Source organism: Musca autumnalis, unplaced genomic scaffold (genome assembly GCF_047663935.1).
Source record: "Musca autumnalis isolate F117 unplaced genomic scaffold, ASM4766393v1 scaffold_5, whole genome shotgun sequence".
In the NCBI taxonomy this organism is placed as follows: Eukaryota; Metazoa; Arthropoda; class Insecta; order Diptera; family Muscidae; genus Musca; species Musca autumnalis.
The window spans coordinates 171,212,241-171,223,885 of record NW_027412088.1 but is presented as its reverse complement, the minus strand read 5'-3'; the positions used below and the strand labels follow the sequence as shown (position 1 = coordinate 171,223,885).

The 11,645-nt window shown below is 37.2% G+C and overlaps 2 protein-coding genes across 5 annotated transcripts; one reads left to right on the top strand and one right to left on the bottom strand.

Moving 5' to 3' along the window:
• The first annotated feature begins 127 nt into the window (after nucleotides 1-127).
• On the top strand, nucleotides 128-5,483 carry Taldo (transaldolase). Of its 3 annotated transcripts, none has more exons than XM_073992123.1 (4): nucleotides 128-222; nucleotides 3,723-3,957; nucleotides 4,408-4,531; nucleotides 4,595-5,483. In XM_073992123.1, exons 2-4 carry the CDS (start codon nucleotides 3,861-3,863, stop codon nucleotides 5,370-5,372), a joined length of 999 nt encoding a protein of 332 aa, XP_073848224.1. In that variant the 5' UTR covers nucleotides 128-222; nucleotides 3,723-3,860; the 3' UTR covers nucleotides 5,373-5,483. The 3 variants fall into 3 exon arrangements, with proteins under 3 accessions (XP_073848224.1, XP_073848223.1, XP_073848222.1); XM_073992122.1 differs by lacking the exon at nucleotides 128-222 and adding an exon at nucleotides 448-585; XM_073992121.1 differs by lacking the exon at nucleotides 128-222 and adding an exon at nucleotides 466-585 and having other exon boundaries at nucleotides 3,640-3,957.
• A 1-nt stretch (nucleotide 5,484) lies between these two features.
• Nucleotides 5,485-10,568, bottom strand: Spt5 (Transcription elongation factor subunit Spt5). 2 transcript variants are annotated; one of them, XM_073992041.1, is made up of 12 exons: nucleotides 10,300-10,568; nucleotides 9,813-10,237; nucleotides 9,612-9,736; nucleotides 9,414-9,551; nucleotides 8,895-9,345; nucleotides 8,765-8,829; nucleotides 8,536-8,702; nucleotides 8,306-8,478; nucleotides 7,977-8,230; nucleotides 7,715-7,910; nucleotides 6,772-7,084; nucleotides 5,485-6,706 (listed from the first exon to the last, which is right to left on the bottom strand). In XM_073992041.1, the coding sequence occupies exons 2-12, from the start codon at nucleotides 10,224-10,226 to the stop codon at nucleotides 5,730-5,732; spliced, it is 3,273 nt and encodes a 1,090-aa protein (XP_073848142.1). In that variant the 5' UTR covers nucleotides 10,227-10,237; nucleotides 10,300-10,568; the 3' UTR covers nucleotides 5,485-5,729. The 2 variants fall into 2 exon arrangements, with proteins under 2 accessions (XP_073848142.1, XP_073848143.1); XM_073992042.1 differs by having other exon boundaries at nucleotides 9,813-10,252; nucleotides 10,300-10,403.
• Between the last annotated feature and the right edge of the window lie 1,077 nt (nucleotides 10,569-11,645).

The window sequence follows — 11,645 nt, the reverse complement described above, 5'->3', positions numbered from 1 at the left end:
TTGTATTTCACTTTTCACGTTACGTTATACGTACCCAATAACCCACCAGAGTTAAAAACAAAAATGGCAACACCCTTAACAACTCAGTTGTCAGGCCATTCATCATTTCCGTTTTTTGTTCTGGTCGTAGGTCGCGTCGGTCGCAATTTTTTATAAACGGATGATTTGCTGCATTTATTTAACTTAATGTTAAATAAAGAACGCACGCAACAGACATTAATGGTACAACATTTCGTCTCAGTCGCGCAGACAACTGACAACGCAACTCAAGTTTAGTGGCAATACAAGATAGACCCATTATGCATTAAGTGGAATGATAATGATGCATTCAAATTGAAAATCTAATGAGATTTCATTCATGAATAATAAAAAGGAACTTAATGCTTGGTTTATATTTACGAAATCCACTCGATTTCAACTTGTTTATAATGCTTGGTTTACATTCGGCGTCGTTTCGTGATTTCGAAGGCGTTTTCTGATTTCGCACGGAAGCAAAATTTATCATGATTTCACATACAAAAATGAAATCATCTCATTTCGTGATTTCAGCGAAATCAACATCGAAATCCATGATGAAATAATAAGGTGGCGTAAAATGACCAGATGATTGGTTTCAATCTGTCAAATTTTTTGTTATTGTGAATAAATTGTATGAAAACGTAAACAAACGTTTTGACATATTGAACAATTTTTGGCAAAAACAGAGTTGTATTTGTTCTACTTACGTGACCTGTTAAATAGATCTTGGTTTTGACATATTGAAGAATTTTTGGCAAAAACAGAGTTGTATTTGTGCTACTTACGTGACCTGTTAAATAGATCTTGTCGAAATCACAGTACACATGATATACAACTCTGTTTGTGCCTAAAAAAGTACCAAAAGTTGCAAAATTTTTCACGTATCAGAATAAACAAGGTAGATGGTCAATTGCTGCAACAAAAAATTGTAACATCAAAATATTTAAACAATGTAAAAAAATTATTAAATTTATTTGTTACAATGTTATTTTTCATTGTGTTCCCGTACTTTTTTAATGTTAATGTTAGAAAAAAGAGCGAATTGTCACACTAGAGTGATTTCATTGATAAAATTGCATGAAATTATCAGGTATATGATGAATTTCGAATCGATTTGCAATAAAAACGATTTGCCCAAAACGAGTGAATTGTTTTTAGATGTGATGGGATCCGCATCGAATTTCAATTCCACGTTGTTTCAATTTCATTAAATTCTCACAAACAAAAAACGGACTGGTGATTAGGGATCACCAGTCGAAAGAAGAAAAATAGAAATAAAAAACACTTTTTTAGTCTTGGCGATGGCAAAAGCCGAAAAAATGTAATAACAAATAAAATTAATTTGTGTTCTTGTTTAAATTGCCCTATATGGAAAAATAGTGTGGAAATTCTTGTCCAATTACATGAGGAGAACTTTACAAACAGTGCAAAAAATATTAAGCGGATGCCTTCACTAATCTAGAGGAAAGCAACATGTTCAAAGTAAATTTTTTGATCCGTGTTTTTTTTTTATCGAAATATCAAATATTTTCTTAACAAAATATACTAAATATAATGCAAATAAATGTAAATTTATCTATTCTATATCCGTGTTTAAATTCCAAGCCTTTTTTTCTTAAAAAATATCAAAGTTCATTAAATCGTTTATAAAAACGATTATCGAATTGCATCACACGTCTTTTTGATCAATTTTTCCATAGAACAAAATGGAATATGAAACCGATATCGAAAACAATTCGATGTCGGAAAATGTACATGCATCACACCTACAGTCGTTTTTGACTCGTTTTGAGCTCGAAATCGTTTTCCATCACATACCTGTATGTGTCTAGATCGACTTCCATAGTAGAGTAAAATCATAAAATTGTTGTAGTGGGGAATTCGATTTAAGAACACCTAATTTCATGAAACTTTTTAATGAAATTCACGTTAGTGTGGACCAGGACGCTACAAATTTCTTAAAAAATGCGGAAACTAAAAAATTACGGAAATTGTAAAAACTCCAGCAGAAATGTCAAAATCAACGAATCAGCTATCGTACTTATATGCGAACGAACATGCTGCTAGTTTCTACTAGGCCAAAATTGTATTGCAGAAAACAGGAGAAGAGGGTATTATTCGGCGTAATTTTTGTTTAAAGAGAAGTGCAATGTTTGGTTTACATTCGGCGTCGTTTCGTGATTTCGAAGGCGTTTCGTGATTTTGCGCGGAATCAAGCAAAATTTATCATGATTTTGCATACAAAAATGAAATCATCTCATTTCGTGATTTCAGCGAAGTCAACATCGAAATCACAATACACACCCTGTTTTTCCCTAAAAAAGTACCAAAAGCTGCAACACTTTTCACTTATCAGAATAAACAAGGTAGATGGTCATTTGCTCCAACAAAAAATTTTAGTATCAAAATTTGTAAACAATAGCTAGGTTCCAGCACTTTTTTAATGATAATGCCAAGTTTACACTAGCGCTCCAAAATCCACTGGATTTCACGAAATCCTGAAATATACCACGGTGTTAACACATATTTTTTGTTGATCTCAAACATATCACAATGATCAAGGTAGATGCATATGCGCAGCTGATCGAACAAGTGATGTTTGACTATACTGCTAATGTACCGGTTACACTATTGAAGGTTAACCCACTGGGTTTAATAGATCCAGTGGGTTAATCTTTGCTGGTTACACTTAGCTTTTCCAGGATATAGACTGTCAGCTGATGTTTGTTTACGTATACATACAAAATAACTAATAAAGTCGTGTTTTAACCTTTAACAGTTTCTCGTATGAGATATCGTCCCCTCTTTGCTCATATATGATATATATACAATATATTGGTATATTTTACACACAGGGATACATTTTTGTATCATGGTATCAAGCGTACTTTTTGTTAAAAAAGTGTCTAATGTAAAAAAAATAAATAATTTTATGATTTTCAAATAACTTTAGATTTATTAACTCCATAAAATCTCATGCGACCAATCGTAAACGTGTAAAACACGACTAACTCTGTTGCAAAAACAGTTGCAACTTTTGGTACTTTTTGAGTAGAGTTGGATTTTTTTGCACAAATGCCGAATACAACACTGTAATTTTGGTGGATTTGTGCCGGATTTAAAATAAACCCAGTCATGAGAGGATTTAATTTTTGTATGGCAAATCTGGTCAGATTTGACCAGATTAAGCAATAATAGGCCGTTTACATATAACCGGGTTAACCCAGTGGGTCTGGGTTTCAAATGTCATTTCCATTGTGTATACTTCAAATAAATCCTCATAAAGAAGGTTAACCCTGCAAAAAACTATAATCTAAACGCCGTATAAATCCTCATGAAGTGGGTTAACCCGGCAAAAAGTGTAACCGTGCTATAAGTTTACAGTTACGAAATCTGCTCGATTTCAACTGTCATTTCCATAGCTGAAACGTCAAATGAAATCTCATGTGAAATCCATTGGATATAATTTGACGTTTAACCTATGGATTTGACAGTTGAAATCGCGTGGATTTCGTAAAAGTAAACCAAGCATATCGGTCATTCACAGGTTTGCAATTACTATTTTCTCTCTTATCAAATCAAATGAAACGAAGAAAATATAACCTTTATTAATCTTTTAAGCACCTAAAATATAAAAACATAAATTAAAATATATATAATACATAACATTAAAATAATTTAAAAATAATTGACACTGTTTTTAGTGTTCATACTGAAATTTACATTACTGTAACACGTCATAATTTAGTAGTAGAAAGTAGTACTACATTGTACAGGCGCCGAGTTCACGTTTTGTACGTCGTGTAAGTCGAAGATTTTTTTGGAGCCAAGTAATCATCAGAATGGAGGATCCAGTCAAAGCAAAAAGATCAAAAATGAGTTCGCTGGAGCAATTGAAGAAATTCACAACCATTGTTGCCGATACCGGCGACTTTGAAAGTAAGTACCGCATTTACAATCAGTTATATAGTGTGTGTGAGAGTGTCATCCACATGGATTAATTTGAGATGGAGCATTTACTTTGCTTGCCAATAGTGTTACTTATTTGAAAAGTAAATACCTATGATTTGCAAAAAAACTGCATTGCCGTAAAACATGCAACAACATTCACCCCAACACACGCACACATTTATAACCTTAAGTGTTGGGGGGGCAACTTTCAATCAGTAGGCTGTTTCACCTTGATTTGTGCCTTAGATTAGAACAAAGACAACAACTATCGTATCATGTCTGTAGTGGTGAACGAACGAGTAGTGAATTGTAAATTTACATTAAGATCTATACTAGAATATGGGCTTTGATTTATGCACGCCACTCACACACACATAGACTCAACAATACCTAACATGATGTGATAACCTTTCTGTCTTCCCCCCCAATTCCAAAAAGGCATGAAGCTTTACAAGCCCACTGATGCCACCACAAATCCTTCCCTAATCTTAAATGCCGCCAAAATGGAGCGTTATCAAAGCATAGTTGAAAAGGCTGTGGAATATGGCAACAAGGTTGGAGGGTAAGTTGTAGCAGCAGTCTACCACTCGTGGGCCGTTGTTAATAAGTTTATATTTTAAAACAGATCGGCCGAAGAAAAAGTGGAAGAAGCCATGGACTATTTGTGTGTCTTGTTTGGTTGTGAAATTTTAAAAATTGTCCCCGGCCGTGTATCCACTGAAGTAGATGCCCGTCTCTCCTTTGACACAGAAAAGAGTGTCAAAAAGGCCTTGAAACTGATTGGCTTGTATGCTGATATGGGTATTGCCAAGGAGCGCATACTCATCAAATTGGCCTCCACCTGGGAAGGCATTCAGGCAGCAAAAATCTTGGAGTCGGAGCACAATGTTAAATGTAATTTAACTTTGTTGTTTTCATTTGCCCAAGCTGTGGCATGTGCCGAGGCCAAGGTTACATTGATTTCACCATTTGTTGGCCGCATTCTCGATTGGTATGTTGCCCATACCGACAAAAAGAAATATGAACCCAAGGAAGATCCTGGTGTGGTTTCGGTCACCAAAATCTACAACTACTATAAGAAGTTTGGTTATCCCACTGTTGTTATGGGTGCCTCCTTTAGAAATACCGGGGAAATTAAGGCCTTGGCCGGTTGTGATTTGCTGACAATTGGCCCTTCCCTCCTGAAGGAATTGGAAAACGATACTGAAGAAATTCAAGCACAATTGAATGTTGAACAAGCGGCCGCAGCTAATTTGGAAAAGATTAACATTGATGAGCCCACCTTTAGATGGATGTTGAATGAGGATGCCATGGCAACGGATAAACTTTCGGAAGGTATTCGCAAGTTTGCTGTTGATGCTGTGGCACTGGAAAATCTCATTAGACAACGTTTGGCTTTGTAAAGCCAGTTATCTCAAACTACTTTTAAACATTAAAGGTTGTGGGCCTTAAGAATCATGTAAATTCCAATTTTTCTATTCTCTACTATAAATAAAAGTTTTATAAAAACTCAAGTTTCTTTTTGTAAGATTCCAAAAAATCTTGGTGTATATTTTTACTTAGAATATGAATGTAAGTAATAATAAAAACGGATTACCCCGAAAAAAGTGAAATTGAATTACATACGTTTTTTTTGTTTCGTTCTCATTCAATGAGAGGTTGTCCTCTTGCTCTTCTTTACGGTAATTTGTTCCAGAGAATCCCATATAGAATAATATTGTGTTTATATACTACGAAGAATATCCAATTATTTGATAAATTTAATCAATTGATTTCATTTTTGCCAAGTGAGAGGTTGGTATGATCTTGACCTCTCCGTTGAGCTTGCAAACACAAGACTCCTTGTCCACAGAAATAATTTTGCCCACGGACTCCCTTTCATCACCGTAGATAACCTTAAATTCATCATGTTCGCTTGGAGCTACTGGAGCCAGATTCTCACTAACAACCGATACACTGCGATCTTCCTCCTGCAAAAACACCGAACAGACTCCATTTGACACCGTGCGTATAATACCAGTTTGGCCCACCAAATCAGCATCATCATGGGTGTGGATTTTAACCACAATATCAGTGGTACACCAATCTCCAATGGGTGATTCCAAACTTGCCCCTGGTGTCTGAGGATTGTAGGGTGAATTTGGAGCCCCTCCGGGAGTATTGGGCGAATAGCTTGAGGGTGATGGAGTGTTCATATAGCCCACAGGATAGGGAGAGGGTGCTGGACTTGGGCTGGGATTAAATGGACTATAGCTGCGATCGGAGCCATACAAAGTGCCAGGAGTTTGTGGTGGAAATTGGGTGTTGATTTGATAGCCCGGTGTGCTGGGATTATAGCCTGGACTTGGGCTAGGTTCCTCCAGAGAATAATCAAAGTCATTGCTACGTGCTGGCGTATTGGTGACTGTGGGATCCCAGGCACCGTGACGTGGTGTCATGCTACCATCATGCAAGGGTGTCATAGAACTGCTATACGGTGTACGGCCCTCAGAATCCCAATTGGGTGTTTGACTGCCAAGCAATGGTGTCTTGGAACCGGCAGCAGCATAAATTGGTGTATGAGAACCATAGCCTGGGGTACGGGCTGGTGTACGACCATACGAAGAGAGGCTGCCATCTTTGCCAGCTGGACCAACAATGGCAATGTGATTACGATCCACAGAAATTGTTTGACACGAAGTGTGCAACTCCACACGGGCTGTACTCTCGGTGGCATCTTTGACAATACCCACAACACCTGGAGAGAAAAATAAAAAAAAATACATTATATTCCAATTGATCCACAATTGTTTTTCCACTTACCTTTATAGGGTCCACCGCTAATCTTAATAGTTTTACCCAAAATTTCACGATCGCGGGTGACACGAAAACCTCCACGACCTCGAGCTCCTCCACGGGCACCCCGACCACCCGAGGGATGCATTGGCGATTGTATACGTGGTGACATAAAGCCCAAACCACCCAAAGGACCAAAATTATTTGTTTGCGATTTACTGCCACCGGCCAACTGAAGATGACGTGTTTTACACACAAATATGCCACCGTTCTCGGTGTACATACGACAATGAAGGAATGCCAAACTGCGATAAAGATGTTTAATTTCACCGGAACGACCCTATGAAGAGAGAAAACTTACATTAGTAAGGGGCCCTCTTAAAATCAAAGATTTTTCAGAGCTCTGGATTAAAGGGTTCTTATTAACAGCAGCTACATGGACTGGACAAATTTTCCAATAACTAGTGTCGACTCGAAGGAGCGGATATAAAGTAGAATTTGGTCTCGAAGGACGAAATACTTAATGAAACACCCTTTCCCATGGAAAGGGTCTTAAGAAGCATCCTTTACTACGGAAAGGGTCTTAAGAAGCATCCTTTCCTACGGAAAGGGTCTTAAGAAGCATCCTTTCCTACGGAAAGGGTCTTAAGAAGCATCCTTTTCTATGGAAAGGGTCTTAAGAAGCATCCTTTCCTACGGAAAGGGTCTTAAGAAGCATCCTTTTCTATGGAAAGGGTCTTAAGAAGCATCCTTTCCTACGGAAAGGGTCTTAAGAAGCATCCTTTCCTACGGAAATGATTATAAGCACCCTTTCTTATGAAAATGACCTTAAGAAGCACCCTTTCCTATGGAAATGTTCTTTCCTCTGGAAAGTGCCTTAAGTGGCCCCCTTTCTTATGGAAAGGTTCTTAAGAAGCACCCTTTAATTAGATTTTCCGAACTTAACATCTATGGAACATTGGCAACTTACAGCATGTGGTCCCTCCATAACCTTTACAATGTCACGACGTCTAATTTGATTTTGATCAGCATCCAAAGCAATTGTATTGCGATTTTCTCGTCTTTTGTGTAAAGCAGTGGGTTTACATTCGATAACCTTTCCATGCATACCCAAGACATGGAAGTTTTCTCTCTCTAGGCGTACAATGACACCCACATTTTGGGCACTAAAAGAAAAATAATTGGGGTTAGAATAAAGTCAGGATTTCTCCAGCCGGCAAAAAAACACTTACTCAAGTTGCACCAAATCACCCCATTGAAACTGACCCAAGCAATCAACACCAGTGGCCACATCAGAACAAAGCTGCAAATCTTTGGGCAAAACTTCCAATTCATGATTGGTCAAATCGGAGACCAATACAACACGCGAGGGTTCGACGCGTATAATCAAACCAGTTTCACCTTCATAACGGCCAGCCAAGACACGAGCATGGTCACCAGTTTTGAAATATTTGCGCAATTCATTTGCCTTGAAAACCAAGGGATCCTAGGAACGCAAAAAATAAAAAGAGAATAATACAATAGTTCCAATCTGCTATGGAAATAGTTCTAAATTCTTTACCTTCAAATCTTGATGTTTGGGCATGACAGTAATCATTCCTCCATCTATTGCAATAATTTTAGCCTGCAAATTTTCCAAGTCACCCACGCATACTTCCACATTATCACCCATGGAAAAGGAATGGCCCATGGTTGGGTCGTCCTTTGCTCCCAAAGCAATTTCCAAATTTACATCTAGAAAAACAAATCAATTGAAAAAAAAAACTTAAAAAGTTTGATTCGCAAATTAACCTTCTGGCGTTTCCTCGAATCTTTCCAATTCGGCCAATGTGGGCTTAACACCTTCTGCCTGTATAGCAGACATGGTGAAATTCTTGTACAAGAAACCCTTGCGGGAATAACGATTGCCTTCGAACAACAAAAAGTCACCATCAGAATGGACTTCACCACCAATGGCCCTATAGGAAAAAAAAAACAAATTAAATTTAGATGACAAAATCGCTTTCGCTGGACAACTTACCTCACAGCTTCTGGATCAAAAGGTTTGGCTGGGGGCCTACGTTTCTTTTTGTTTTTATCAGAGTCCTAAATATAATAAAAAATAATACATAATGATTTTTTTTTTTGAAAATAAATTCCATTTTACTTACACTTGCTGTCGTCCTTAGGGCTCCTCTCATGCGAGTATAATCAATACGTGGCAATAGTTTCAAATGGGCCTGATTTTGGGCCAAATCCACATAATCCACCTGGGCAATATCATCTTTGTATAGACCTCTCTTAAGTCGAACCCATTGCTTGACCTTAAGGCCGGCTTGTTCTTTTACCACCTTAAGGACATCTGTCATTTCCTTAATGGGTACCATTTCTTGTTTCCATTGGCCCATTCTAAGGTTGCCGACATTGTTAATGGCTGCCTTAACATGGGTTTGTTTGTAAGATTCAATATACACATAACCCTTGACACCTTCTGGGGTTACCACGGATTTAATTTGTAAGGGTTCATCGGTATTTAGATAAGTTAAAAACTTTCGCATCAATAATAAAGCTGTGGCTTTTTCTTCACCAATGCGACACTTGACCATCCATAAATTGGGATCCCTAAGCAATTACGTTAGAATGTAATGTTGATCCAAACAAGTTCATAGTGTGTATATCTATCTACTTACTTAATGCCTGGCAAAAGAGTTTGTTGGGTAATTTCATCGGACATTTCCTCACCACCATCACCAAAGTGTCTCTTGGCAATCGATTCGTCAGCATATTTTTTGCGTAGATATTCCTCAATTTCATCTTCCCTTTGGGTACTACGGATATCACAAATATTAGATATATACATGCAACACAAAGGTATCAAGTATACTCACTCCCAAAGATTGGTGCCACGTCGTCTAATTTCAATATCACGGGCCGTAGGACCCAATTCGTCAATTTCATTACCCACAATACCCAATTCATTGGCTCCTTCTTCCCATTCTTCATCTTCATCAACCTAACAACAAAACATTTTGTTACAACAATAAATACATAGAGAAATTTCATTGAAAAAACTATTCCCAATTACTTACCTCATCATCGACTTCAGCTTCGTCAATAATAAAACCACCAAAACGATCCTTCTTCTTTTTCTTACGATGGCGATCCTCTTCGTCCTCTTCATATTCTTCGGAATCGACATCATCACCTTCTTCTTCTTCCTCCTCTTCATCGCGTGCCCTTTTATGGCCCCGTACTGAACCTTCGGAACCAGATTCGGATGCAACCGAGCGTGATCTTGAACGAGATCTGGAACGTGAGCGCGACCTAGATCGGGAACGTGACCGTGAATGGGATCTAGACCGAGATCTGGATACAGAACGTGAACCAGACCGGGAACGTATGGGTGAACGAGATCTAGAGCGTACACTTTTCTGTGATTTATTGGAGCCCACAGATCCATCTTCAGATCCGCTGTCGGACATATTACTTTCCGAATCTGACATTTTGTTCAGTACTGTAAAGAAAAATACTGGATACTTGAGTTAAATACTTCAAGCGTTCAAAAATATATCTTACCTCTTCAAAAATCCACAAATTCTCTAATTTTCTTTCACGAAAAAATGCCAATGAAAAAAACTTACACCAAACTAGGGTTCTATGGATCGTTTTATGTTTAAAGTAACCATTAACCGGTATTGTTTAGATGCAAACACTGGATAAGTTATTGTTATCTCCATTTATTTTTATTATTTAAACTGTTTTATATGCTTTTGTAATACAATTTTCAATTTTAAATAAATATTAACCGATAATTGTTTTATTTAAGAGAATAAATTTGTTACTTTAATGGTTACTTTAAACATTCGGAATACTTTTCCTAGTAAAGCCTGATTATTGAAAACGCACCAACGTAGCGTAACGTAACTCAGCAAAGCAAACGCTCTGTTCCTTTATGTAAAGGCCTCGACACATAAGAATCATGGCATTCTCTCTTAAAGGCCAGGGTATATAAGCTGCCTCGGCTGCTAGCCTCGCATGGTATAATAATAAAATTTAACCTTACGCTCAAAGCACAAAGCATTGTACTCGCCTTGATGTAACTTCATTGTCAAAACGATGTTGACACACCTTAGCTCTGTTCCTTTTTGTTCAAGAATCTTCAAGTTTTACCACTTTTTACTCGAAAAGCGTTCCTTTACTTCAGACTCCATACAATTAATATAGGAGCAATTTACAACTTTTGCTAGTTTTGCCAGTTTTACCATTTTCATAAGTAAAGGAACAGACCACTTGTATGTATGTGTATTTACACAAACATACATATGTATATGATGACAAATTCTAAATAAATGTTTTCAATTTTCAACGAATAAAATATGTTTTTTTTTCGCAAAATTCTGTGTTGAAAGGACTGATTACAAAAATATAAATATAAAGATGTCCATATTTCCCGAGATATGGTCCTGTGAAGTTCCCGAAAACTTGGAAGAAAATTGGCAATTTAAAAGAAAGTTTTGTTCCCGTGTTCGAGATTTGCACCTACACAGGAAAAAGTCTTATATTTCCCGCCGAAGACATTCTATTTAGAGATAAATTGTATTATATATGATTGTGTACTCCGTAAGCTTAAAGGCCTGCGTACATAAGCTGCCTTGCATGATTGCCTTGCTTTCCTGCTTCATTTCTGATATAATAAAAATAAAAGAATAATGCTATGTTTACATTTACGAAATCCACTCGATTTCATCTGTCAAATCCATAGGTTAAACGTCAAATGAAATCCAATGGATTTCAGATGAGATTTCATTTGACGTTTGAGCTATGGAATTGACAGATGAAATCGAGTGGATTTCGTAAATATAAACTTAGCATAAAGGAGACGAGCAAATTTCGAACTGGGTTGTCCTTTTCTTTTTTACTCA

Bases quoted from the DNA above. Each gene is read 5' to 3' on its own strand.
- Taldo (XM_073992123.1), top strand. From the start codon at position 3,861: ATGGAGGATCCAGTCAAAGCAAAAAGATCAAAAATGAGTTCGCTGGAG. The intron at 3,958-4,407 runs GTAAGTACCGCA...AATTCCAAAAAG, and splicing joins CGATACCGGCGACTTTGAAA to GCATGAAGCTTTACAAGCCC. The intron at 4,532-4,594 runs GTAAGTTGTAGC...ATTTTAAAACAG, and splicing joins TATGGCAACAAGGTTGGAGG to ATCGGCCGAAGAAAAAGTGG.
- Spt5 (XM_073992041.1), bottom strand. From the start codon at position 10,226: ATGTCAGATTCGGAAAGTAATATGTCCGACAGCGGATCTGAAGATGGA. The intron at 8,703-8,764 runs GTAAGTTGTCCA...TTTTTCCTATAG, and splicing joins TTTGATCCAGAAGCTGTGAG to GGCCATTGGTGGTGAAGTCC. The intron at 7,085-7,714 runs GTAAGTTGCCAA...CTCTCTTCATAG, and splicing joins TTATGGAGGGACCACATGCT to GGTCGTTCCGGTGAAATTAA.